Source organism: Callospermophilus lateralis, chromosome 1 (assembly GCF_048772815.1).
Source record: "Callospermophilus lateralis isolate mCalLat2 chromosome 1, mCalLat2.hap1, whole genome shotgun sequence".
Taxonomy (NCBI): domain Eukaryota; kingdom Metazoa; phylum Chordata; class Mammalia; order Rodentia; family Sciuridae; genus Callospermophilus; species Callospermophilus lateralis.
The window spans coordinates 223,756,611-223,784,001 of record NC_135305.1 but is presented as its reverse complement, the minus strand read 5'-3'; the positions used below and the strand labels follow the sequence as shown (position 1 = coordinate 223,784,001).

At 59.7% G+C, this 27,391-nt stretch overlaps 2 protein-coding genes across 3 annotated transcripts; both read left to right on the top strand.

Annotated features, from left to right (window-relative positions):
* The first annotated feature begins 4,835 nt into the window (after nt 1–4,835).
* Nucleotides 4,836–20,397, top strand: Scamp4 (secretory carrier membrane protein 4). Of its 2 annotated transcripts, none has more exons than XM_076872370.2 (7): nt 4,836–4,900; nt 13,324–13,374; nt 14,655–14,783; nt 15,138–15,294; nt 16,766–16,867; nt 17,753–17,870; nt 19,257–20,397. In XM_076872370.2, the coding sequence occupies exons 2-7, from the start codon at nt 13,368–13,370 to the stop codon at nt 19,434–19,436; spliced, it is 693 nt and encodes a 230-aa protein (XP_076728485.1). In that variant the 5' UTR covers nt 4,836–4,900; nt 13,324–13,367; the 3' UTR covers nt 19,437–20,397. The 2 variants fall into 2 exon arrangements, with proteins under 2 accessions (XP_076728485.1, XP_076728494.1); XM_076872379.2 differs by lacking the exon at nt 4,836–4,900 and adding an exon at nt 4,913–4,939.
* On the top strand, nt 10,775–12,072 carry Adat3 (adenosine deaminase tRNA specific 3). The gene has a single exon (XM_076872390.2). It carries the CDS (start codon nt 10,775–10,777, stop codon nt 11,828–11,830), a length of 1,056 nt encoding a protein of 351 aa, XP_076728505.1. The 3' UTR covers nt 11,831–12,072.
* Nucleotides 20,398–27,391: the final 6,994 nt, after the last annotated feature.

Genomic DNA, 27,391 nt, shown 5'->3' with positions numbered 1-27,391 from the left:
TAGCTTCACCCATGGGGCTGTAGCAAGACACACCCATTTCTGTGACTGAGCGCCTCAGCACCCAGCTGGGGAGTGTAACCCAGTCACCCATAAGGTTGGCCTCCCACCCCCAGCCCTATTTTGTATTTTACTTAGAGACAAGGTCTCACTGAGTTGCTTAGGGCCTCAGTGTTGCTGAGGCTGGCTTTGAACTCATGATCCTCCTGCCTCGGCCCCTGGAGTCCCTGGGATTACAGGCGTGGCCACCACACCTGGCTCCTCTTCGTTTGTATTACACTTGTTTAATAATTTATGGTACTGGGAATTGAACCTTATTCATTCCACCACTGAGATACATCCCCACCTCGTTTTATTTTTTATTTGAGACAGAATCTAAGTTACCAAGGGTGTTCTTAAACGGCAGTCCTCTAGCATCAGCCTCCAGAGTATCTGGGTTCACAGGTTTGACCACTAATCCTGACTCTCTTTTTGATGCTGAGGATTGAACCAAGGGCCTGACCCTTGCTGAGCATGCACACTACCACTGAGCTGCATCCCCATTTTATTTATTTTTTTTAAATATTTATTTACTTTTTTAGTTTTTAGCGGACACAACATCTATGTTTGTATGTGGTGCTGAGGATCGAACCCGGGCCGCACGCATGCCAGACGAGCGCGCTACCACTTGAGCCACATCCCCAGCCCCTGCATCCCCATTTTAAAATGGGGATCATGGCCAGGTGCAGTGGTGCAGCCCTGTCACCCCAGCTACTCTGCAGGCTGAGGCAGGAGAATCACAAGTTCACGGCCAGCTCGTTGGTGGGACCCTCTTAATAAGCCAGGCACAGTGGCGCACGCCTGTCATCCCAGCAGCTCGGGAGGCTGAGACAGGAGGATCACGAGTTCAAAGCCAGCCTCAGTAAAAGTGGGCGCTAAGCAACTCAGTGGGACCCTGTCTCTAATTAAAATACAAAATAGGGCTGAGGTATGGCTCAGTGACCCAGTGCCACCGGGCTCAATCCCCAGCCTCTGTTAGTTGTGCTGTTTGCCTGGGCTCTGGGACCTGGACAGATAGACAGCGGTGGGTTACTACTGTGTGCCAATGAGGGGTTGGGAGTCTGTGGACAGAAAGGTGCAGTTTTGGAGCTTTGTGACACTTGTGTGCTTTCCATTCTGCAGGAGGTGACAGGTGGCTGCCATGGGAGACCTAGGTGGGCAGTCTGCTGACACACCTTCCCAGGGCAGCCATGTCCTCTGCCCTCAGAGACAGAGAAGACAGCAACCTTCCTCTCCCTGGCTCCAGTAGACATCAGCTTAAGGGAGCCCCCAAACCCCATACCAGGAAGACCCCGATCTGAGGCTCAGCACAAGTGAGAAACACCTGGGCCCCTAAAGATGCCAGTCACAGATTCAGGAAATCATCGGGATGAGCAGCCAGACAAATGCAGCCCTCACCCCGAGACAGGCAGAGGTGCAGTCTGCCCCCCTCCCTCCCTCTCTCGGACACACCCTTGACTCCTGGCCTGTGGGACTGGGGACTTCAAGGCTCCTCCCAGCCCAGCAGCTGCAGACCTGGGCTGGTGACTGACTGCTGCTGTCACCAGGCCTGAAGCTGAGGAGAGTCTGGACGCTGTAGCCTTTTGGCACTGAGCTCTAACCTGTTGCTATAATGTGGACCTGGAAGTCCCCCGTGTCGAAGGCCTGGTCCCCAGCCTGGGCAACCTTGTGAGGTGGTGGACACTCAGGAGGTGGGGCCTCTTCCTCTGGGCGTGCCCTTGCAGGGATAGTGGGAGCTCAGCTGGACTCCTTGCCTCCCAGCTGCAGATGAGTGCTGCCCATCCCCCTGCTGTGAGTCTACCTCCCACAGGCACAGCACAGGGCCAGCTGACCACACACCACCAGCTGCCCCACACGGGGGCCTTTGAGACTGTCCTTGTCCCAGTAATAGAAAGCTGACCAACATATACACCTTTCTTTTTTATTATTTTGGTGCTGGGGAGTGAACCCAGAGGTGCTCTACGCTGTGTGGGCTCTCTCTCATCCAACGAGGAGTCCTCGGAACAGGGTAGAGTGTGCCTCCGGAGACCAAGCAGGACGCAGGTCTGATTTTATTGTGCAGTTACAATACATGTATACTCAGGCAGCAGCTAGGCAGATTACAGCAGCCACCAATGCAACGTCTGCTAACTGTCCCTGCAGTGACCAATCCAGTGGGCCATGGAGAAGGCGCAGGGACTGCAACATGCGGCCTCACGCCCAGGGCTGTGCCTAAGGAGTAAGCGGTTTGCCACTCACACACCAAGCACGAGGGGAGTGGCCTGCCACTCAGACACCCTTACTGTATGCCATGTATGCAGTACTCCATGCACCTGTCCCCACATACCACTGAGCTGCACCCCGACCTTTGTTTCTTTTCATTTTGAGACAGAACCTTGCTATGTTGCTGAGGCTGGCCTTGAGCTTGTGGTCCTCCTGTGTCAGCCTCCCAGGTTGCTGGGCTTGCAGGTGTGCAGACTGTGCCCATCCTGACCTGATCGTCTTGGGTACTGGTTACAGTAACAGAAACAGCACACACCTAATGTGTGTCTTAAAAATTACGTTACTTTTTAAAGATTCTCTAAGATGAATGATGTTAATAAAGAAGGGATTCTATCCCAGTTGGGCTTTGAAATCACGACTCAGATTTGCTTAGGAGAGAAAAAAAAAAAAAAAAACTGATGACAAACAAGGTGAAGAAAGTCAGAACAGGCCACCCCTCCTTCTGCCTCTAGGTATGTTGATTATTTTGAGCAAAAAGAAACTGAGAAGCAGCCAACACTGAAAAAAATGCTTCCACTCCCTTTCATCTGCTTAAAATAAAATACAAATCTCCCCTTTAATGAAGGAAATTTACACTTAAAAGGAAATTGTAATTACTAGAGTGTAGAGAGCCAGGAGCACTGGTGCTGGTCTGTCATCCCAGCAACTCTGGAGGCTGAGGCAGGAGGATTGCAGGTGAGGCCAGGCTCTGCAGCTCAGTCAGACCCTGTCTCAAAAAAATAAAAATGAGCCTGGCATGGTGGTGCACACCTGTAATACCCTTGGCTGGGAGGCTGAAGCAGGAGATGGCGAGTTCAGAGCCAGCCTCAGCAACTTAGCGAGACCCTGTCTCTAAACAAAAAAACAAAAAGGGCTAGGGATGTGGCTCAGTGGTTAAGCCCCCAATGGGTTCAGTCCCTGGTACAAAAGCAAAACACCAAACCTGACTGTAGGTATAACATGTAGCTCAGTGGTAAGACATCCCTACGTTCAGTCCTCAGCATAGGAAGGAAGGAGGGAAGGACAGAAGAGAGCTGCTCAGAGCAACGCCCAGCTCTAGAGAGGCCTCTGCTGCACAGCAAGGCAGCATGCGTTTACCACAGACTGGTCCCCTACCCAGCATCCCCTAAGTCCCAGACACTAGGGATTGAACTCTGGACACTGAGCCACATCCCCAGCCCTATTTTGGATATTATTGAGACAGGGTCTCACTGAGTTGCTCAGCACCTTGCTGTTGCTGAGGCTGGCTTTGAACTTGTGATCCTCCTACCTCAGCCTCCAGAGCTGCTGGGATAACAGGACTGCGCTACCTGGCCCGGCTTGTTTGTGGGATTTTGTTGTTGTTTCTTTTAGAGGTGGGGATTGAACCTAAGGGCACCTTACCACTGAGCTGTATCCCAGCCCTTTTATTATTTTGAGACAGGGTCTTGCTAAGTGGCTGAGGCTGGCCTCAAGCTTGGGTCCTCTGGCCTCAGCCTGAGAGTTGCTGGAATGCCAGGTGTGGCCACAGAGCCCAGCTTGTGACTAACACTGGAGTAACTCCCAATCATTCCATAGCAACCGCAAGTTACCACTTACAGCGCTACCTGCTTGCATCCTCTCGTCCTCTGAGGAACCCAGGGCCTGGAACATGCCAGGCGAGCGCTCCACCTGAGTTACACTCCCAGCTTCAATATTCATTTTATATACAGAAAATCTAGGCTTCCTTTCAAAGGCTTATCAATTAAAGGCCGTACTTAGGGGTTTTCAGCTAGCAGCGATGAGACGAAGTGCAGTTAGGTGAAAACACGAGCCAGCAGAGCTCGCTGGAGTCTTTATTTTAGAGCCCTAAGGACGTTGGCTGAAAGCCACAGCTCCCGGTGCGAGAAGGCCGGGACGAGGGCGCGGGCTCGGGTCCCACCGCGGCCCGCAGACGTGGCCGAGGCCCCGCCTCAGGGCCCTAGAGCCGGGTTCACCCTCCCTGATCCGCGGGGACGCGCCCGCCGCCACCTCCGCTCGGGGGCACCGGAGGCGTCCCGGCCCCTCCACGCCTGGAGCTCCGCCCCAATCCGAGACAGCCACGTCCCGGGCGCCGCCAGGTGTGTGCGGGGTGACAACTCACCCTCCCCGCGCTAGACCGGCCCCACGACCGAGTCCCGGAAGTGCTCACGGAACGTGCCTTCTAGCCCAGGAGGTCGCCGTCGCCCACTGTACACAGGGTAAACTGAGGCCCTGAGCGTGCAGGCCGCGGCCACCCCGACGCAGCGAAGGGCACAAGTGCAAGCTGGCGCCCTGCAGGTGCCCGGGTCCCGGGTCTCGGGACGCCTGCAGACAGCTGTCGCGTCTCCCCGCCTCAGTCGCCCCCCTCCGATGGTTTCCCAAAAAGGCTCCGGCCGGGAGCGCGTTTCCGCGGGCCACCGGGCGGGCGGGGACGCGCACCTCCCCTCGTCGCGGGGGCGTCACGCCGGACAGGGCGGAGCCAGCGCCGCGCGCGTGGCCTTCTGGGGGCTGTGGTCCCAGCCCCACCTGGGCCTCGCGCAGGCCCCGCCCCCGGAACTACGGTCCCGTCGTGCTCCGCGCTCAGGGCGGAGCCAGCCGGTTGCTAGGACTTGGCGAAGCCCAGCGCTCGCGCGGTCTCCTTTAGGTGAGCAGCGGTCCGAGGACTCGAGTTTTCCCGGCCCAGGTTCCCACGGAGGGGGAACAGGCGCGGCGGCGGGGATCTGGGCGGTGGGCGGCCGTGTGGCGGATGAGGGCGTGGGCCCGTCCAGCTTACGCACGTCTCGGGCGGATGGGTGGGCGTGCGCGTGCGTGGGGTGCGAGCAGGCAACACAAGTACGCGTGCGCGCAGGGTCGGAAGCCCCCACCTAAGCCCCGTTACCTTTGTGCGCTCGCGCGCCCACCTCTACCGGTTCTAGAGGCCCTGTGCGTCCCAGCTGTTTCCGGTGCTGCCAACCGTGGGTCACCACAGCCAGTCCCCTGCCCCTGGGCTGTTTGTTTACCTGCTTCCCGCCCTCTAGTGCCCCTCCCTATCTCGACTTTGCCTTCAGACAAGCGTTCCCCCAGACCGTTTTATTAATTTTTTGTTGTTTTAGATGTGGACGGACATTTAATTATATGCGGGGTGCTGAGACTCGAACCCAGTGGCTCACACATGCTAGCGAGGGCTCTACCTCTGAGCCCCAGCCCAGCCTCACTTTATTTTGAGACAGGGTCTCTCTAAGTTGCTGAGGCTGGCCTGCCTCAGCCTCCCGATTTGCTGGATCACAGGCGTGGCCGCCACGTCCGGCCCACCTCAGTCTTTTGATACATCCTGGGAATTGACATCACCGCTGTTACTGGAACTGTGGATTTTCAGGGATCCCCTCCGCTGCTGTGCCTGTCTTCCTGGCGTGGGCCCCTGCTTTGCCCTCCTGGATCCCTCTTGAGGTGGTCATGCCACTTGCCCCTCTGTGGGGTTCCTTTCTGGTGTGTCTTTGTGTCCCAGGACTGTGCTGGGTCTACTGTGCATTCTGTCTCTGTCCGCTCCTGATCCCCTGCCCAACAGTGACTGGATGCCGATTTCACAGGGGTGGGAGCCGAGCTTGAGGGGTTAGTGCTGGTGGTGGGGGTCTCCTGGCCCAGCATGTCTGAGTTGGGTGAGAGCCTCTGTGTCAGGCCAGGACTGTGTGTTTCCTGGCCTGACAGGCTGGGCCCAGGCTCTGACTCCTTCCTCATCTGGAGGTAGGACAAGGCCTCCCAGCCTAGGACTTCCTGGGGTTCACCATGCACACTCACTCACCCCAAGAAGCGTTGCCATCTCTCCATAGAGCCAGACTAGATGGAGCCTGATTGTCCTCTCCTGCTGGACCTGTTGCCCGCCTAGGCTTGGTGTTGTGAGAGGAGAGACAGAGGCCCCAAGAAATGGCTAGTGTCCTCATCTGCTGAGGGGTCCCAGTTCCTGGTTCCCTGTAGCCTGGGGCTGGTGAGGAAGGAGCTGTCTTGCTTTGGAGCCAGCATGCCTCAGCCCTGGGCTGCTGTCAGCCAGCCACGAGGGGCAGTGCAGCAGGAAGCTTAGAGGGGCCCTGCCCATGGTCTGTGGCTGCCCTCCCTGGAGCTGGGCCTGTGTGGCCCTGTGGCCGTGGCCTTGTGTTGCCTGCTTTGTATTGTCAGACAGAGGTTGTAGTCTTGGGGACAGATGAGGCTGTGTTTGTCTTCTGCCCGGAGACAGTGGACCTTTTGTGGCCTAGGCAGTCTGTTTGGGCCACAGAATTAGGATCCAGATGGCTGCTGTGAACCTTCTGTGGGTGCTGCCTGACTTGGGGCCTCAGGTGGCAGCAGTTACGGTGGCACCACACCTGCAAGGAACCACTCCCACTTTCCTGTTTTCTGCTCCCACCAGCACCTCTGCAGAGCGCAGGACCAGCTGTTCACATCAGAAGGCCTCAGCATGGGCTGGGGCCAAGGTGCAGGCCTGTCATCACAGCCACTTGGGAGGCTGAGGCAGGAGGATCACAATTTCAAGGCCAGCCTCAGCAACTTAGCAAGACCCCATCTCAAAATAAAAATGCAAAGGGGAGCTGGGAGTGTGTGTGGTTCCGTGGTGGAGCCCTTGCCTAGCACATGTGAGGCCCTGGATTCCATCCTTAGCACCACATAAAGATAAATAAGATAAAGGTGTTGTGTACATGTACAACTAAAAGCAATAAATAAAATGAAAAGGGCCAGGATGTGGCTCAGTGGTGGAACACCCCTGGATTTAACCCCAGTAGTTAAAAAAACAAAGGCAGGCCCAGTGTGCCCTGCAAAGTGATTGCTGATGCTGGAGTCTGCCACCCGGGACTCCTGGCCACTGAGGGGGGAGCCAGGCAGCCTGTTGTGCGGACTGATGACCGACACCTCTCAGTGGTGGTGGGGTGGGGCCTGCCAAGGCACTAGAAGGGCCGTGGAGTCTGGGCAAGTTGTGTTTGAGACAATCCAGAGTCATTTTACCACTGTCTGTGCACATCCTTCATGTCTGCTGAGGCCCCTCTTCCAGGAACAAGACAAGCACACAGGTGACGTGAAGTTGGTGGCGTTTTCCCCTTGTGCGGCGGCCAGGCCAGGCTGGAGCTCAGCGGTAGAGCACTTGCCTGGCACGGGGGAGGCACTGGGATGCATTCTAAGCACTGCATACAAGTAAATGAATAAGATAGAAGCTCATCAACAACTAAAAAATACATATTTAAAAAAATGTAAAACAGAAAGGTTTAAATTCATCTTCACAGTATGCTTTTTTCCCTCATATTACTGGCACTGAACCTAGGTAGGGGTGCTTTACCACTGAGCCACATTCCCAGTCCTTTTTTTACTTTTTATTTTGAGGCAGGGTCTCACTAAGTTGCTCAGGATGCCCTCAAACTGTGATGCTCCTGCCTCAGCCTCTGGAGTCGCTGGGATGACAGGCATGGCCCTTGATGGCATGGCCAGCTAATGATATGCACTATTTAACAGAAAACATGCAAAGCATTGTTATTTAAACGTGTGACTGATACATAGAAACAGTTAACAAGAACGTTTATTTTCTTCCTTTCAATCAAGTGTCTGAAATCCACTGTGGGCTCAGGGGTACGGCCACTGGGTCCTGGAGGACAGCTCAGGGTTGCCTTCTGCGGGTTCACTTCCTGGGTGCCCTTGGCCAGCCCTTTCTCTCTGGGCCACGGTGACGCCGCACCTCCATCTCGGTGTCTGACCACTGTCCCAGTCCAAAGCCCAGGCATGGAAGTATCTCAGTCCCTGTGCCTCTTGGGCTTCTGGGCATGATCTGGGGCAGTGTTTTCATCTTACGTTTTGAGATGGCGTCGGCTGTGTTACCCAGGACGGTCTTAACCTCCTTAGCTCAAGCCCTCCTCCCGCTCAGCCCCCCACTAGGTGGGACTGCAGACACGGGCACCACACCTGGCTTGGGCACTGCTTGCTGTCACACGGACAGCCTGTGTTTCAGGGTCCCAAGACCACCCTAGACATGATTTGCTGGGAGGACCCCTATTGCATAGGCAGTCAAGACCCAAGATCCCCTCTGGTCAGGGAGGGTGGGCAGCCCGGCAGCCCAAGTCCCCGACCCTGCTGCCAACCTTCTGAGGATGTGGCCGCAGGCCTGCATTATGGGCTGTGCCCTGCTGAGCACAGGGCGGCTGTGTGGCCGTGAGCTGGCCTGTATCATGGGCACCTCTGTTCCAGGTCCTGCCTCCCTGGAGTCAGGCCAAGACCCTTGGGTGTGTTTTGAGGGAGCCTCGGTGCCAGGCTGGGCCACCTTTGTTACGGGCAAGTTAGCTGGGGGCAGACCTGGCCCTGGGGAGATGGGGAGGTGCACCTGGCCCGGCAAGCTAGTGGCTTCAAGGTGTCATGCTGGGCCCATGCCAAAGTCTGGGAGCCAGAGTGCCTTGCCCATGTTCCCTGTGCAGAGTCCCAGGGGGCTGTCGCAGGCACACTGTCCCTGCACTGCCTGCCCTGCCCTGGCTGTCTGGCCCCAGAGACTGTGGGCCAGGAACTAGGACCCCAGCCAGCCCTGCTGCTCCCAGCCACACTTTAAGGCTGTGCACTGTGGGGTGACAGCAATGGAGATGCTGGTGACAGCAGGTCAAGCTTTGTAAGAAAGCACAAGCCAGGCACAGTGGCCATGCCTGTCATCCCAGCAACTAGGAGGTTGAGGCAAGAGGATCTCATGTTCAAAGCCAGCCTCAGCAACTTAGTGAGGCCCTAAGACCTTGTCTCTAAATTTAAAAAAAAAAAAAAAAATGGGGGGATGTTGGACTGCGGCCTAGTGGTAAGATGCCCCTGGGTTCAGTCTGCAGCACGAAAACAAGTGTGGTGTGTGTGGTCAAGGAGGAAGCCAGGCTGGCCGCGGCTCAGGGGTGGGCGCTCGCCTAGCACGTGGGAGGCCCTGCGTTCCATCCTCAGCACCGCAAAAAATAAATAAATAAATAAGTAAAGGTGTTGTGTCCAACTACAACTAAAAATAAATATTAAAAAAAAAAAGAAAGAGGGGCTGGAGTGGTGGCTCGGTGGTACAGTGCACGCCTAGCATGCCTGAGGCACTGGGTTCGATCCTCGGCACCACATAAAAACAAACTAATGTATCCACCTAAAACTAAAGATACATAAATAAATAAATATTAAAAAAATAAAAATAAAAAAAAAGAAAGAAAGCCAGGCGTGGTGGCATATGCTGTCCCTGTGGTCCCAGTGACTCAGGAGACTGAAGAAGGGTGATCACGAGGTCAAAGCCAGCCTCAGTAATGGCAAGGCACTAAGCAACTCAGTGAGGCCCGGTCTGTAAATAAAATAGAGAATAGAGGGGCTGGAGCTGTGGCTCAGTGGCAGAGCGCTTGCCTGGCACGCGTAAGGACTGGGTTCAATCCTTAGCACCGTATTAAAAAAAATAAAGACATTTAAAACATTACAGAATAGGATTGGGATGTGGCTCAGTGGTCAAGCGCCCCGAGTTCAATCCTCAGGGCCCAGAAGAAAACAAAAGAACGCCCTTGACACAGCATCCTGTGGCCCAGGAACCCCAAGAGGCCCAGGGGAGGGACAGGATGGAACAGTGGGCCAGCTCCCTGTCGGCCCACCTCCTCCCTCGCCTGACTCACGCAGCCCCATGTCCTCCAGGGCTTCTGCTGGGCCCGGCACGAGGTGGGGAGCCTGGGACCAGGTCCCTTTTGAAGCCAGTGTCCACCTGGCTGCAGGGCTGTGGACAGAGCATGGGAAGCCTGTACCCATTGCAGGAGGGCTCGTCTGGGCACAGGTCTCGGGGCCTTTCTTCCTGCAGCCCGCTGGGCCAGGCTGGCAGCCCTGTCCCAGGCAGGCTAGAGGCAGAAGCTTCCTGCTGACCCTGGGCTCTACACTCTCCCTGGAGGTAGCTGCATGGCCCAAGCCCGGAGTGTTCTGCCACCACGGAGGAGACTGTCCCACAGTCAGCAGGTTCAGTGACGCTCGTCCACCAGCCTCCTCTTGTGGTCAGGAGCCTGGACCAGGCTGGAGTCCAGGGTCAGCCAGGGCTGCCTTCTCACCTGGAGGCTGGCTGGGGAAGGGCTGCCCTGGCACTCTGGGCCTGGGACTGAGGTCTCTGAAGCCTGCTGGCTGTCCCGGGGTCCCTGTTCCTGGCACCGAACCCTCCATCCTGAAGGCCCCACGAGTCGGCTGCTCAGGCTTCTGGCTCTGACTCTTCAGACCCCGATGGCAGATTAGTGGCTGCCTAGGGCGTGTGTGTGGCAGGGCAGTGGCTTGCCATGGATCGAGCACTGCTCCGGGGTGCCCTTGGCTGTCCACTTCACGTCCTATCGCTGGAGAGCCAGAGGCAGGTTGGCCTCTGTAGCCCGGGAGGTGGTGGGACGTGAGCGTGCGCGACATGACGCCCTGACCTGGGCTGGATCTCCACGGCCTCCAGAGGGCCCGCTCAGCCCTCGCGCTCACAGCCTCTTAGGAGGCCTCCTTGGCTCGCCCGGGCGCCACCCTTGAGGATGATGCTCTGCTCCGGTCTCTCCCACAGTCGGCCTGCGGGATGGAGTCGGCCCCCCGCCTCACAGAGCAGCGTGGTCAGAAGGCAAGGAGCCCCGAGAGGGAGCCAGCGCCGTGGCAAGCGCTCCCGGTCCTGTCGGAGCAGCAGTCCAGGGATGTGGAGCTGGTGCTGGCCTATGCCGCGCCCATCCTCGACCAGCGCCAGACCTCACGCCTCCTCAGGGAGGTGTCGGCCATCCACCCACTGCCCGCCCACCCTCACCTCAAGCGGGTGCGGCGCAGCCGAGATGCCCATGGCCCCCACGCCCTAGAAATGCTGCTCTGCCTGGTGGGACCCGCCACGGGCTCGTGCTCTCTGGCCGAGCTCCTCCCAAGGCCAGCTGTGGACCCTCAGGGTCTGGGGCAGCCCTTCCTGGTGCCTGTGCCTGCCTGGCCTCCCCTGACCCGGGGCCAGTTTGAAGAGGCTCAAGCCCACTGGCCCATATCCTTCCACGAGGACAAGCAGGTGACCAGCGCCCTGGCCGGGCAGCTCTTCTCAGCCCAGGAGCGGGCAGTGATGCAGAGCCACATGGAGCGGGCCGTGCAAGTGGCCCAGCAGGCCGCAGCCCAAGGCTTGAGAGCCGTGGGAGCCGTCGTGGTGGACCCAGCCTCGGGCCACGTGCTGGCCACGGGCCATGACTGCAGCTGTGCCGGCAGCCCCCTGCTGCATGCCATCATGGTGTGTGTGGACCTGGTGGCCCAGGGCCAGGGCCGGGGCACCCGCAGCTTCAGACGCCACCCAGCCTGCTCCTTCGCCCCAGCTGCAGCCCAGTGTGTGCGGGTAGGCGCCGTGCGCAAGCTGGAGGAGGCTGAGGCCGAGGACGGCCTGCCCTATGTGTGCACCGGCTGTGACCTCTATGTCACCCGTGAGCCCTGTGTGATGTGCGCCATGGCCCTGGTGCACTCCCGCATCCAGCGGGTATTCTACGGGGCACCCTCGCCTGACGGTGCCCTGGGCACACGCTTCCGCATCCACGCCCAGCCAGGCCTCAACCACCGCTTCCAGGTCTTCCGCGGGGTGCTGGAGGACCAGTGTCGCTGCCTAGACCCCGACACCTAGGCCCGGTGTCTTCCTGTTTCTGGAAGGTTCTCTGCTCCTGCCCAGTCTTGGCCACATTGGAGACTGAGGGCCTCCCCTCCATGGCCGCCCTCCTATCTGTGCTAAGGATGCTTACCACCTGCCTTGGCCCGTGACCCAGGGCCAGGGCTTGTTGCTGGGTGGCTGACAGGCAGCCCGGGGCTCACTCTGCTTAGAGCGAGCCGGGGAGGGTCCTCTGTGAGGCTGCATGGCTGTTACCGTCTCTGTGGTCGTGTCAGAAACAGCATTCATGTGTGCAAATAAACTACCCAGATCCAAGCTGCTACTTGCTTAGAGCACCCGTGTGGCCGTTGGGGAGGGAGCCTGGGGCCAGGTGGGACTGGACAAGGTCTGCATGTCAGGCTCGGGCACTTCGAAGGGAGGGCCTCCACCTAGTGATCCAGGGGCTCGGACATGTTTCCCAGGGCAGGGGAGACCCCAGGTGGCACCTCTCTGGCCTCTGGAAGTCTTTAGCAGTGTCTGAACACTGACCAGGTCAGGGTCAGCTTACCTGAATGCTTCTCCTGGGCTGTCCCCTTCACTGTATCTCATGAGTGGTGAGGAGGACCTACAAGGGCCAGTGCGTGTGTCCCGGGGTGGTTGGGCTCTGCTGAAGTTAGGGTCTGGAGACAGCTGCTGGTCTCTCCAGCAACGTGCCTTGCCTGACCCAGGATGTGCCTGTCCTGGAGGACCCCAGCCCTCGGGAGCAGGCAGGGAGCCCTGCCTGAGGTGCCCGCGCAGCAGACAGAACCCTGCTGCAGCAAGGTTCTGTCTGCTGCTGGCCGTGAGCCCCCCTGACCTCCAGGAGGGAGGGGCTAAGCTGGGCTGGGCCAGAGCAGAGATGAGTCCAGAGGAGGAGCCAGTGCAGGCCCTGATGGAGGTGGCCCTGCTGCTGTGCCAGGCGGGGGTCAGGATGGAGGACTTAGCCGGGCAGCACAGGGAGGCCCATTCCTGGACTGCTCCTGCCGTGGCACTGTCCACCCCGCCCCTTTGTGGGCCCGAGAGCTGGCCAGACCCTGCTCAGTCGTGCCGGCTGGTGGCTGCCTGGGTCAGGGCTGTTCTGTGGCGCGAGCCTGGGTACCCCTGGGGTTGGATGGGGTCCTCCTTGTGAGGCTCACAGGGAGAACTGTGGCCTCTGGTCACACAGCAGTGAGCCTGGACAGTCCTGGGGGCTGCCGAGGTGGTGAGAGCCATCTAAGGGGGAGGCCAGGAAGGGTGGTGGGCTGGTGGGGAGAGACGGGGGTGCCCCGGGGCTGGGGGTGAGGGGGCAGCCCTGCCCTTCCCCTCCAAGTGCTCAGTTGCGCCCAGGGAAGTGGTGACTGGCGACCCCACATCTGGCCAGTGGCGCCTGCTGAGCCAGAATCCCAGCTGAACTGGCCTTGCGGGCAGGAGCGTAGGACAGTGGGCACCCCTTCCTGGGCGGCCCTGGGCCTGCAGCTGGGCATTGGTGGCTCTGACCTCCTGTGTCCTTTCAGGTGGCTGCAGGATTCAGCCCCCGGCCAGGCCGGCCAGAGCAGAAATGTCAGGTGAGTACCCAGGAAGTGTCCCTCAGCAGAAGGACCCCAGCAGCTCTCACATGAGCCCCAGCCCCAACCTGCTATCATGGGGTCCATTCTCTGGACCCTCTCCCCGGGACGCCTTGGGCCACTCCAGTGTCCTGGCTTGGAAAGAGGAGGCCAGTGGAGAAGACGGGCCTGAGGGGGGGCCAGGCTCTCTGCGGCTACCTCGCCGCCTCCTGCCCTCTGCACCTCCCCAGGGCCTCTGCCCTGGCTGTGCCTGCTGCCTGGCCGCCTCTCCCTGAGTCCACGGCTCTCCTCAGGCCGCAGCGCTGTGGTCCTGGTCCCTGTGGCACTTCGTCCTCTTGCCTCTGCCGGCTCACAGCTCCACAGCAGCCTCCTGGCGTGGGAGCCCCTGAGACCGGGCCTCCTCCTCTGGTCTGGCTCTCGGCCCTCAGGTGCCTCCTGAGAGGAAGCCTGGGGCCTGTGGGTGCAGCGTGCCTGCCCACATGCCATGTGTGAGTCATGCCCAGAGGGTCTGCCAGTCCGGCCCTGGGGCTGCTGTGGGCCTCAGTTGAAAATAGATCAGTGCAGGTGACCGTGAAGGTGAGGTCACACTGGTGTAGGGTGGGCCTAGTCCAGTGACTGGGTCCCTGTAAAAAGGGAAATTGGGACAGACGCAGGAGGACGGCTGTGTGAGGTGGGACAGGTGACCTGCCCGTCCCTGGACCTTGGACTCCAGCCTCCAGGACAGAGAGGTGAATGCCAGCGGCCTGAAGTCACAGAAGCCTGAGGAGGCCACCTCCCGGGCATAGTCTGTGTTGGCATGGTGTGGGGACCCCCGCCAAGTAACGTGAGCATCCGAGTCCTCCCTGGCACGTGGGAGGCGCTGGCTCCGTCCTCAGCACCACAGGAAGATCAGCGAACATCACGGAGGTGTCCTGTCCGCCTCCAGCCAGAGACGATAGGGAGAGAGATCCCCACTAGAGTTCTGGTCAGGACAGGACGCGGGCCCCCTGGCTGCACCCAGGTGCCGCAGGCTGGCCTCGTGAGGTCCAGGGAGTCACCGTGCCCCTTCTCTGGCTCCTGAGGCCCACAGCCCTTGGCTCAGCCCCCTCCGCCAGCCCAGGGCCAGCAGCGCAGCGTCTCCAGGCCCTCTGACTCCGGCCCTCCTGCCTCCTCTCAGGAGGACCCTGTGGTGACCTGGGTGACCCCAGCTCAGGGCCCTTCCGCAGAAGGCAGCAGGTGCTGGCCCTGAAGGCACGGCGCAGCCAGCCAGCGGACAGTCACCCTGGGGCTTCTCCTTGCAGGGAAGGAGAACAACTTCCCGCCCCTGCCCAGGTTCCTGCCGCTCAAGCCCTGCTTCTACCAGGACGTCGCCGGCGAGATCCCTGCCGAGCACCAGGTGCTGGTGAAGAGGATCTTCCGGCTGTGGATGTGTGAGCCCTGGGCCCCACGGGCAGGGGGCGGCAGGACGTGGGGGCTCCGGGGGGACGCCCAGGAGGAGGGGGCCTGCTGTATGCCTTCCCCGGTGACTGTGGTGGGCAGAGCCCGGCTTGGCCCAGGGAGTGAGTGGCTTGTAGGACGGCAGCCTGGCAAAAGCCCTTTGTCCACCCGGCCAGTCTCAGGGCCCTGGTGGCCCCTGTGGTTAACAGGGCCTACTCCCTGGGCCAGGCCTGGCCCAGTGTCCGGGGTTACCCAGGTAGGGTGGTGCAGCGGGGTCTGGACAGCTCAGGCTGGCGGGGTCCTCAGTGGCGTGCCTTCTGCACCCCAGCCGGCCTCCCTCCCCACAGTCTACTGCGCCACCCTGGTGGTGAACCTCGTCGCCTGCCTGGCCTGGTGGATCGGCGGCGGCGCAGGCGCCAACTTCGGCCTGGCGCTGGTCTGGCTGCTGCTCTTCAGCCCCTGCAGCTACGTGTGCTGGTTCCGTCCGGCCTACAAGGCCTTCCGGTAGGTGCCCCAGCCTGGGCTACCCCTCTCAGGGTCTCTGGGCACCTCTGGTGCTGCTGACTGACTGCGCTGAAGGGTGGGTGGCTCAGATGCCCATGGGGGTGTCCTGGTCACCCTTGCTGTCCCTTCATGCAGAGGGAGCCTGGGCTCATCTCCCATCTAGCTTGGTCCTAAGGTTGGGCCCCAGGGACAGCTTACCACTGAGTCACTCCCCTGCCTTTTTTTTTTTTTTTTTTTTTAGTTTTTTCTTAGTTGAAATGGACACGATGCCTTCATTTTATTTATTTTTGTGTGGTGCCGAGGGCTGAGCCCGGTGCCTGCACGGGCCAGGCAGCCGCTCCATCACTGAGCCACAGCTGTAGCCCCTTTTGTCTTTTTTTTTTTATCTGGAGAGAGGGCCTCACTAAGTTGCTGAGGCTGGCTTTGAACTTGCGATCCTCCTGCCTCGGCCTCCCCAGTTACTGGGATGACCGCCTGGCCGCCGTGCCCTGCTTCTCCAGGTGGACAGGCCTCTGTGTCGGGGCTGGCAGGCTGCAGCCTGCAGGCCACGTCCAGCTGTTGCCGACTCACAATTGACGACCCCGGTGCTCCTTGCACCACCTGCGTGGCCTCCAGTGTGTTGTTGGACACTGCAGATGCCCACCGGGTACCCCCAGAGCAAGCCCCAGCCCTCGCAGCCCTGCTCCTGCAGGTCCACGTCTCATCTCTGGACTCCCCTGTCCTGGCCTCTCCTGTCACGGGGTCACACGTGTGGTCTTGTGTATCTGGCTGTCTCTGAGCACTAGATCCTCGGGTCTGACCGTGCTGCAGATGTGCATGGGGCATGTCGGGATTCATCCTTCTGTGGGTGGACACGGGGCTGCCTCCACCGTTGCCTAGGTGCGTCACGCTGTAGACGCTGCCCTCAGCAGGCCCCCAGTGACTTGGGCATGTGTCATGCTTGCTCCTGAGGGTTCCCTCAGCCCTAGACTCAGGGTCAGGAAGGCCCAAGGCCCCTCTTGAACAAGACAGGACAGCGCTCATCGCCGGGCTGACCCCCAGGGCTGCGGGGACCACAGGAGCACAGCTGGGAGCAGGAAGGGACAGCAGGAGCCTCCCTGCCCTCCTCAGATGCCCTCCCTTCTGCCTCACTGGACACAGCCTGGGCAGCGCAGGGTCCCCCCACTGTGCGGAGTGCAGCAGCTTGTGCAGGGCGGGAGGGCTTACCTGGCTCTTCCTAGAAAAGACCCAGGGCCGCGGTGCCCCTCAGAGGAGATGGGCAGTCAGGGTAGTGTGGCCGGTGCGGTGCCCTTCCACGGTGCATTTAGGCCTTGGTGGTCAGCGCCCAGGTGGAGCCCATGTAGTGATGCATGAAAGTCTGTGAGCTGCCCAGTACCCCAGTACTCGGAAGCCCCTGCGCCCGCCCTGCTGGCCTCACCTTCCCGGTGGGAGCGCCGGGCCCAGTCATGGTCACCTCTTCTGTCCCCTCCAGAGCCGACAGCTCCTTTAACTTCATGGCGTTCTTCTTCCTCTTTGGAGCCCAGTTTGTCCTGACTGTCCTCCAGGCCGTTGGCTTCTCAGGATGGGGCGCGTGGTAAGCTGCTGGTGCCTGAGCAGGTGGGCACCGCCGGGCAGGCCTGGGCGGCACAGCACACGGGGAGCAGGGGCCTGGCCGCAGGGCCCTGGCTCCACCTGCGGCCACCCCCATCCCCGACGTGCCCTTCCTCCTCTGCAAGGTGGGCTCCTGGCTCCCAGGTCTCTGCAGGCTCCCTTCCGGGTGCCCACAGAGGCCCACTGGGGAAGCCCTGGCCTAGGTGGGGCAGGAAGGACGTGAGGGACGCTGGAGGGAGAGGGGTGCAGGGCCAGTGGAGCTGGCTGTGGAGTGGACACAGACGAGTACCTGCACTAGAAAGGGCCTCCGAGGGCCAAGCCCTCCTCTCTTCACCCCAGACTGGCCGGGTCATCCCTCCTCCCTCCAGCTGTGCCCACCGTCCTCCAAGACTGTCCCGGGCCAGGGCGGGAGGGGAGGGAGGGAGCGCAGGGGAGGAGGGACGAGGAGGCTCACTCAGGGTCAGAGGACCAGCTCGTGCTGGGCTTTTACAGGTGATGGTGATTTTGTATCATTTGATTAATATAAGAAAGTTTTTTAAAGAAGGGAATAAAAAGGAGTAGAGCAGGAAGGAAGGACACTGAGTCGTTCTAGAGAGTACTCCTTGGCCCTCCACAGAGGGCAGCTCACAGGCACACTCTCAGTTCTCTCCTGCACTTGGAGCTCGCCATTGTGATACAGGAAAAGGACCCCTGGCCTGTGCCCCTCAGGTGGTGTCTGAGCATCCCCTGTGGTGTCAGTCACCTAGTAGTCCTCAGATGCCCAGTCTTCCACAGTTACCATTTCTTATTGGTTATTCAGAGCTCTTTGTATGTGAAGGACAGCAGGCCCTTGCCCAGTACGCATGCTGAAGCTCACTCTCCCCTGCAGTGGCTGGCTTGCAGCGATCAACTTCTTTCAGACCAGCATTGGGGCTGCTGTGGTCATGCTGCTTTCAGCCATCATGTTCTCCCTGTCTGCCGCCATGATGGCATTTGCCATCATGAAGGTGAGTCCTTGGGTCCTGGGATGTGCAGCCCTTGCCCCTCCTCTCCCGTCACTAAAGTTGGGAAAGTCGGGGGAAACCAGGCAGGGCCTCCAGTCTCCTCCCAGGGAGTCCCACAGGGTGCACGTGCTCCCCACAACACACCTGTGGAAAGTCACTGGGAGCTCACAGAGACCCAGCGCCGGGGGTCAGTGGGGGACACGCGGCCCCTCTGCCTGGCGCGTGCTGAGATCCCAGATCCAGAGGCGCCCAGGGGCTGAGTGGAAGCCACACTGTTGGCCCCACGGCTCAGGCCCAGGAGCCCCTCCTGTCAGGGAGAGTGGAGGCCCCAGGGCCAGGCCCCCGAAGCCCGGCCAGCTTCCCAGCCCCTCCGAGCTCGGCCTCAGGCTGCAGGGCGGCTCTGGGTCCTGAGACAGGCACACAGTCGGGCAGACAGCCCCCCAGGCCCAGCTGGAGGACATCAAGATGGAGAAGCTGTTTTTCACTTACTGAGACCACCACCATCTCGGGAGGCGGGCAGCCCTGTGCAGTGGGGAGACCTGGGTCCTGGAGGGGGCGCAGCCGTGCCCAGAGCCCGGTGGAGGTCTGTGGCCGGATGTGGACGGGGGGTTCACGAGTGCCAGGCTTCACCAGCACACACCTGCCACTGCCAAGACCTGCCCGTGGGGCAAGGCTGAAGGTGAGGGGCTTGTACCAGGCAGGGGCTGTGTGCCCAGCGCTCGACGTAGGCCCCAGCCCTGCCCTCCAGAGCAGCCCTGCGGAGCAGCGAGGCCGCGCCCTGCTGCCCTGCCCCTCCAGTCTCCACTGACTGTAATCAGGTCTGCAGCAGCAAGCTTGGTGTCCAGGCCACTGGCCAGCCCCCTGAGGGCAGGGCCAGGTAGAGAGGTGGATGTTGAGCATGCACCAGGCCCCAGTTCTGTCCCCAGCACCAAAATAAAACGTGAGCACGGCCTACTTGACACCCGCAGTGGGGGCTGCCGCCCCAGCCTGGCCCCACTCCTTCTGCCTGAGGACCCTTCCTGTGCCGCTCCCTCAGCCCTCTTCCTCGCACTGTGCAGGTGGGCAGTCGGCACAGCTACCCCATGCACTGCGTCCACTCGGGCCTCATCCCCCTCCCTGGGGTAAAGCATGCATTCCTCCTGCGTGGCAGCTGAGGTGCTGCCGAGGCCGAGTCCACCTGTGGGCCGGGGGCAGCCCCCTGCAGGCCTGTGCTGACCATCGCTCTGGGGTCCCAGTGGCCAAGGGCGTGGTGAAGGAGCCAGGGTGGCTGTGTTCCCAGGCTGTGTTTTTCTTGACACTCAGAGGAAGAAGAAGGCGCCTGCCTGGCACGGGCAGTCCCTGCTCGGGCACAGACCCACTGGCTCCTGCCTCATTCCTCTGACCCTGTAGGTGCACAGAATCTACCGTGGGACTGGTGGAAACTTCCAGAAGGCACAGACGGAGTGGAGCACTGGTGCCTGGCGGAACCCCCCTTCCCGGGAGGCCCAGTACAACAACTTCTCGGGGAACAGCCTGCCCGAGTACCCCACCGTGCCCAACTACCCGGCCAGTGGCAGCCAGTGGCCTTAGAGGGAGCCGCTGGCCAAGCTGCCGCCCGCCTTCTCTGCCACTCCCACTCCTGTTGCCCTCGGGTCCCCATGGCCCTCCCCAGCCAGGGCCTGTGGACCCCATGTTCCTCCTGCCCCAACAGCAGGGCTCCTGGCCAGCCCTGCCTGGCGGCTCTCTGGCCTCTGCTGTCCAGCAGGGCGTCTCTTGTTCCTGAGAACACGTGGCCACTCAGCACCCACTGTGGCAGACACAGCCTCTGTCTCCAGGTCACAGAGGGCCCAGCTGAGGGGGCCCCAGGGGGACAGTAGCAGCAGGCTGGTGCCCACCGTCCATCCAGAGTTGCTGACACAGAGTCCTCGCTCTTGGGTGCTTGTGGCATCTTTGGTGCCAACCAGGAAGAGGCCTTGCAGGGTCCAGGTCCCCTGAGGGTGGCAGAGGTTTGGTGCATGTTGGGCCTCTGTGTCTTTGTCATCCTCCTACGTCCCTGCTCTCCTGCAGCCAGTGACTCACGGGACCAGCCCACAGGGATGGCCAGAGGCAGAACCCACCTCCCCAGCAACCTGCACTGCCAGTCCACCATCCAGCGGTCCTCCCCGTGCGTCTTGTCGGACAGGGCCTCTGGAGCCATACTGTGGCTGTGACAGTCCCTTCCCTCCTGGGCTAGCCCAGCCTGCGCCCACGCCCCACGGTGTGGCCCCCCAGAGCAGGGCAGCGAGGGGGCCCTGCCTCCTGCTCAGGAGCCCAGAGGACTCTGGGAGACCGTGGGCAGGCAGAGGCGGAGCCCCGGGATGGCCCCCCAGGGCCGAGCTGTGCCTTACAGAGGACTTGTCCCTCCACTCCTGCCCTCTGGGGCTCTGTGTCCTCGGAGAAGCCGGGGGCACCCTGGGCTGGGCTCAGTGGTGGAGCGCGCCGAGCACACGAGGCCCTGGTTCCATCCTCAGTTCACATTAAAAGAATCGATATAATAAAGGTATCGCGTCTATCCACAGCTACAGAATTATTAAAAAGGACCAAAGTGTCTCACGGACATGTCTGTGTCCCCTTTGGTGACATCTGGGCATAAAATCTCCCCTTTGGTGGCCTTTCTGTGCTGCTGGCCAAGACTTCACGGTGCCCAGCTGCCACCCCTTGCAGGGCAGGCTCTTCCCAGCACACTGGGTGTCACCGGCTCTCGCCAGGACCACTCAGGCCAGGCACCCACGTTCTCCACCTCAGAGCAGAGGGGAAGGCAGCCTGGGGCCATGCGGGCCCAGGGCCCCGGCCAGCCTATTGCCCGCAGAAGCCTGCCCTGCCTGTGACTGTCCCCCTGGGTGGCAAAGCAGTGCAGCCACCGTGGGGAAGAGGCTCGAGCTGCCAGTGCACCTGCCCCACCCGCCAGCCCTGCACCCTCAAGACTGGTGGGTTTTTGTTAGGAGAAAATATTCTGGAAATAAATACCTTTTTTTTTTTTTTTTGCATCAGACTGAGCAAGGGACTGTTTGTGGTGTGTGACACATGTGTGTGTGTGTCCCTAGGTCTCCTGTCCACCAATGGATCCCAGAGCATGTGGCCAGCGTGAGCCTGGCCCGTGTCCAGTCCTCAAGGTGGCTCTACCATGCCCACTTCCCTGACGGGCATTCTACCTGGCAGCAGAGCTGAGCCTCCAGGGTGCAGGGCCTCACTGTCCCTCCACGGCCTCGTGCTGCCTCCTCTTTGTGCTCAGCGTGTTTTGTTTGGGAGGCATCTTCGCATGTGTGTGTACCTGTGTCAGGAGTCATGAGTGCCGCTGAGGACACAGGCGGGCCCCTCCCAGCCTCCGCCTCCCACCCATTTCCCCTACGCCATTGCCACGCCACTTGGTACTAGGGGCACCTTGGGCTCCTCAGAGCTTGCCCCAGCACGTGGCCCAAACTGCCCTGGCCATGCCTCCCCGGCCCCTCGGGAGGGCATCCCTACCACAGACCAAAGCCCAATGAAACCCCCATCACACTCCCTGAAATTGTCATTCTCCAGTCATTCCTGAGTGTCCTCTGCCCATCTTCCCCTCCATCCATCTTCCTGGGAGACTCCAGACGGCTGTCTGCCAGCCCCTGCCAAATAGCCTTGGCAGGTGGAAAAATGGGAGTGGGATCGCTGGGGGTCCCACTGTGGATCGAGAACCCAGGCAGGACACAGGCTTCTCTGAGTGCCCTGTCCCTTTGGGGGTCCCAGGATGGTCAAGAGAATGAGGAAACCATGATGGAAGGACAAGAGCCTGGCTGCCCTGGGGATCCCTGGTGGCCACTGCCCCTGTAGGACTCCTCAGGCCAGGTGACAGTCCTGTTGTACTGGTCCTGGTCCCTCTCTGTACACCCCCGTCCACGGGTGCCTGTGTGGACAACGCCCTGCCTTCTGGCTTCCAGTTGTGTCTGTGGAAGGGCCTGGCCCTGGGAACTATGGTGGACCCCCCCTGAGGCCCCGTCTCTGCGGGCCCCTGTCTGCAGTCTGTGCCCACCCTGTGCTCCCCTTGGCCCCGGGAGCTTGGTCCTTCCATGTCGAGGGCTTTCTCCCTCCCTCCCTCCCTCCCTCCCTGGTGCCCAGGGCCTGGAACAGGGCAGGCAGGCACTCTGCCCTAAGCTGCCCGCAGCCTGGTCAGCCTGCCTCTGCTGCTGGTTGCTGAGCAGCAGACTGCACAAGCTTCAAAGGAAGGAGGCTTATTTCGGCTCATGGTTCTAGAGGCCCCCAGCGAAGGGCCCACATTGGGTGCCCACCATTGGGTGCTGGCCTCTTGCTGGCAAGGTCCCAGGGTGGCACAGGCCATTGTGTGTCCAGAGACAGGAGCACATGTGTGCATTGCTGGTCTTTTTATTTATTTACTTATTGTCAGGTGTAGGTGGACACAACACCTTTATTTTATTAACTTCATGTGGTGCTGAGGATGGAACCCAGGGCCTCGCACGTGCTGAGCTACCACCCAGCGCTTGGCCCCTGTCTTTTGTCCAGTGCTGGGGATGGAACGCTGTCTCCAGCATAGAAACAGTGTCTTTGACGGGAGGAGAGGCAGAGTCTGTGACCACCATGATTAGAAGGACTGACTTTTCCTTCATGTCCCCTTGCGGGTGACCTGTGGCCATCCCTTGCCTGGGCCTAGGTGCCAGGTCAGCACCACCAGGCTCACACAGAGCTGGCCTCGGGGTGGGTGTCGGGCAGGAGACACCTGGGGAACAGCCCGTCATTTTCCCTGTGTTCTGAGTACCTTGTCCACTGTGGGCTTCCCTCCACAGCTGGCCTCAGTGACAGGAGTCACAGGGAGACCTCGTCACTTTTCGGATTCCTCAGAACCACTGTGCCAGGTCACCGGGGCAACAGCCAAGGACACATCACCAGAAAAAGCCACCTTCCAGTGGGCTCCAGCATCAGCCAGAGCACCGCTGCTCCGGGAAGCAGCCAGCCCCTGAGCGGCCCGTGCCTGAGCAGGCGAGGGTCACAGAGCCACAGTCCCGGGCTTCACCCAGCACAGTCCATCTCACACGGGTTCACCAGACCACCAGCTTGCCCGCACAGGCTCAGAGGGCACCGGCGGCCAGCTTTGTGCTGCCGTGACAAAACCCCAGCCCAGGGTGGCCACGAGGGAAGGGTCACTTCACCCACAGTTCTGGCAGTTCAAGGCCAAGATCAGGCGGTCCTGTGTGTGGGAGTGTGGTCAGGCACCATGGTGGGAACCCATGCTGGAGAGAGTAGTCCCAGGACCACCTGTAGCACATGGACCTTCGGCCCCAGGCCACACCAGACACACATGCATTTACCCAGAGGGCACAGCGGAGAGGCACCTGTCCTCTGGATGCCCTGCCTACAGGAAAGGCAGGCCAAGTGGCCCCCGCTCAGCTCCTGGGCCCAGCTCTTGAGGGCTTGCCTCATGTTGGGTGGTGTGGGGGTGGCTGGGCCGGCAGCCTCGTCTCCAGGGGTTGCCTGCTGCCCCCAGCCCAGTGCTCGGCCCACCAGGACTGCGGCCTGCATGGCCAAGGAGCAGGGGACAGCTGGAGTGGAGACACCGAGGGGAGCTCAGAACTGGTCTCCAGTGGGCTGGAGGGTTGGGGATGCCAGTTCAGGTCAGCCAGGGACTCCGCTCCCTCCTCCTGTGCATGGCCAGCCCCTTTGGATGGCTTCCTGTGAGCAGGTCCATCTGGCAGGCCAGGCTAGGCCTACTCTGTCTTTGAGTGGACATGGCTGAGGCCCGGGCACCTGGCGAAGGGCGACGACAAGGGCAGAGGCTCCCTGCCTCTTTTTGCCCTTCTGGGAGTGCACTCGGCCCTCTGTCCCTGGAGGGCTTCAGGAAAACACCATGTCATGAGCGTCAACCTTGGGCCTGAGTCACTTACTCCTGCTGTCCACTGCTCCCAACCTGATCCAGACCGTGAGGTGCTGACCAGGTCTTCTCATCCTCTCAGAGGACATCTGCTTGGGGGGTGGCGAGACTGGGCCCCTGGCCACTTGAGATGGGAAAGCCCTCTGTAGCTGGGGCCCACTGAATGCCCAGGTGCTAGCAGCGGTGACCTGCTCAGCTCTTCCCTCTTGGCGGGCAATGGCAGGCCACCAGCACAAGCTTCCACAGGGCCACCTTCCCCCTCCCAGGGAGCTCCCTCTTGACTTCCAGCTCCTGGGGTCCAGGCAGCCTTGGGACTGTGTCCAAGTGACCCCTCTATGTGTCTTCTTGTAAGAACATCCATCGTTGGATTCAGGACCACTGGAATTTTATTTTATTTATATTTATTTTTGATACTGGGGATTGAACCCAGGGACACTTAACCACTGAGCGACACTGTCAGTCCTTTTTATTTTTGGACAGGGTTCTCACAAAGTTGCCCAGGCTGGCCTCAAACTTGTGATCCTCCTGCCTCAGCCTCCTGAGCTGCTGGGATTACAGGTGCGTGCCACTGCATCTGGTATGACCTCAATTTAATGTAACTAATTATACACCCAGGATAACAGGTTTTTTTCCCCAAAAAAGTTCATATTCTGAGGTTCTAGGTGGACATAAATTTTGGAGAGGATACCATTTGTTTTTATCTTTTCACTGCTGTGACAACTTAGAGGAGAAAAATTTCATCTGGGGCTCAGTTTCAGAGGTTTAGTTTATGATCCGTGGCTGCTGCTCTGGGGCTGAGCTGAGGCAGAACGTGACAGCGAGTGGAGAGGCCACCTGGAAGCACAGCGGGTGAGGAGCCAGGGACAAAACCCAACCCCCAAGGGCACCCAGTGACCCACGCCCTCCAGCCACACCCACCTGCCTACAGTCACCACCCAATGATCCATTCAGACAATCCATCAGAACCAACCATCAGTCCCCTGATTAGGTCACAGTTCTAACCACTTCACCTCTGAACATTCCTGCACTGTCACATGAGTTTTTTGGGGGACACACTGTATCTGCACCATAACATCATTCACCCCTTGAACTTAGCTTTAGGGAGTGGGTGAACAGGCCGCCCTCCTGGCAGCTGCTGGGGGTCCCTGATAAGGCCCTGCATGGCCCAGGCTCAGGGTGTCTGTCTCGGGTTTGCTGGACTTTCTGTTGAAATTCCAAAGCTTCAGGAAACTCAGGTAACCGGGGATGGTCAGTCACCCTGTGCGTTATCTAGGCAACAGAGGGGAAGACGTTCTAGAAGGCAGACCAGGTTACGTCCACCATCTGTTTCGCCATTAATACCAGACAGGGCCAACACCTCCGCTGCCCGTAACATTCACAGATCAGGTTGGCTCTTGCTGGCCAGTCAGAGAGGTGGCCAGCTCAACCCTGTGCTTCCTCACACCTGCCTCCATCAGGGGCCCCACAGCCCTCACGCCTTCTGGCCTGTTTCGCCCTGAGGTGCACAACATCTAAACACAGGAGATGGGCCCCCAGCCAGTCCTGAGTGTTCCAGGGCACAGCTCTACATCCTGCAGCTACTGTGATTGGGGTGGCAGTGTTGGTCCCCACCTAATGTGACACTGGGAGGCAGTGCTCTTGCCAGTTAAGAGCAGCAGCGTGGGAGTTTCCAATCCCAGACACAGTGGGCAATTCATTTACTTTCTCTAAACCTCAGTTTCCACATCTTGAAAATGGGAATATGCAAATCAGCAGAGGAAAGGGTCTTGAGGGGTGACCCAGAGTCCCTTGTCTACAGCAGGTCACCTGGGGCAACTGGTCACGTGTATCCTGGGCCTCCCACGGCAAGTAGGTCTCACACAGTTGGGGAAGGAGGCCTGGATACCAGAGCATTAATTGAACTTGGTTTGATAAATATTAACCAAGGCACCTGCTTATCCCTGGGCTGGTGCTGGACACCTGGATGTAGCCATAGTGAGGAAGAGAAGGTGGGCCCCAAAGACCCCCAAAATGGCTGTTTTCTACCCCCAGCCAGCTTTCCCTAAATGGCTTCCCCACGACTAACCAAAAGTAATCAGGTACATATGGAGCTCATTTCAAGTGGACCAAATGAGGGCCAGGCGTGTGGTGCACACCTGTAACCCCAGCAACCGAGGACCCTGGGGCAGGAGCATCACAACTGGACAATTCAGCAAGACCATGTCTCAAAAAGGGCGGGGTATCTCAGTGGTGGGGCACTTGCCTTGCACGTGTGACACTCTGGGTTCCTTCTCCAGCAGCAGCAAAACAGGGTCAGCACGGAAGGCAATTCTTCTTGTGTGGCCCTGGGGACTGAATTCAGGGGAGCTCCACCCTGAGCCACCTCTGTGGCCCTTTGGAGACAGGGCCTTGCTAAGTCACCCACCTTGGCCTGGACCTGTGTTCCTCCTGCCCCACTGGGATGAAGGAGGTGTCCCCACCACCGGCATCATTTGCTTTTTCAAATATCCCAAGATTAGAAATACATTTTCTGGGCTGGGGATGTGGCTCAATTGGTAGTGCACTCACCAGGCATGTGTGGGGCACTGGGTTCAATCTTCAGCACCATATACAAATAAAATAAAGATGTTGTGTCCACCGAAAACTGAAAAATAAATATTAAAAAAATTTAAAAAAAAAGAAATACATTTTCTGGTCCTATGCTAACAGTTTTTCATTCACTAATTTGTGGATTCCTATGATGTACCCCTGGACTATCCTCGGTTTACAAAAATGCAGAGGACTTAGAGGTTAAGTGACTGGTCCTGAGTCACAGGGTCCCAACCTGGTACAGCCCCAGCCTGGCCTGTGTCCTGCATTCTTCCAGCTGCATGGTCACTCTTGCAGGAGCATGGCCAGAGCTGAGGTTCAAGGTGCAAATGCACGGGGAGGAGGCACCCATGTTGTGGTTGAGTGCTTGAATGCTGCAGAACACACTTGCTACCTACACCTCCCAGGGCTGGCCCCCAGAACACTGCCATTCTACCTTCCCATGGGGCTGAACTCTCTCTCCTCTGCAGTTCTAAGTGGCCACAGACCTGCAGGATTACATTTAGCCTTTAGAGTCTGGCTTGCTCTGGTCATTTGGCCCAAGATGCTACCCTCCCCCAGGGTGCCCTTCCACACACCGTTTTAAACATCTGAAACCACCATGTCCATTTATTTCTTGTGCCTCCCCCTTCCCTGGGCCATGCTGCCAAGAGACTAGCTGGCCATTCTATCCTCAGAGCATTGGCAGGCACCGAGTACCTATCTGAATGGGTATGTGTCCTCCAACCTCAAAACGGCGCCCACCCGGGAGGCAGTGGGGGACATGGGGATACCAGGAACCATTTCTGGAAGCCCGGTATCCCTGCTTCCAGGGCTCCTCCTGGGGTGCCGCACTGAGGGGTCGGCCCCTCCCCAGTTCCTTCCTCGGGGCGGAGGCAGGCAGACAACGCAGGAGAGAGCACTTCGGCAACTACTCCAACGGCGCGCCCGCCGCGCGCGCGGCCTGCGCTTGACACTGGACAGCGGCCCCGGGTCACCGCTGCAGGCCGGGCCGCGGGTCACGCCAGGGCTGACACCCGCCACTCCTCCTGGTCAGCGTGACCACGGCTCAGCACGGCGGGAAGCCCCCGCAGCGGTAACCACC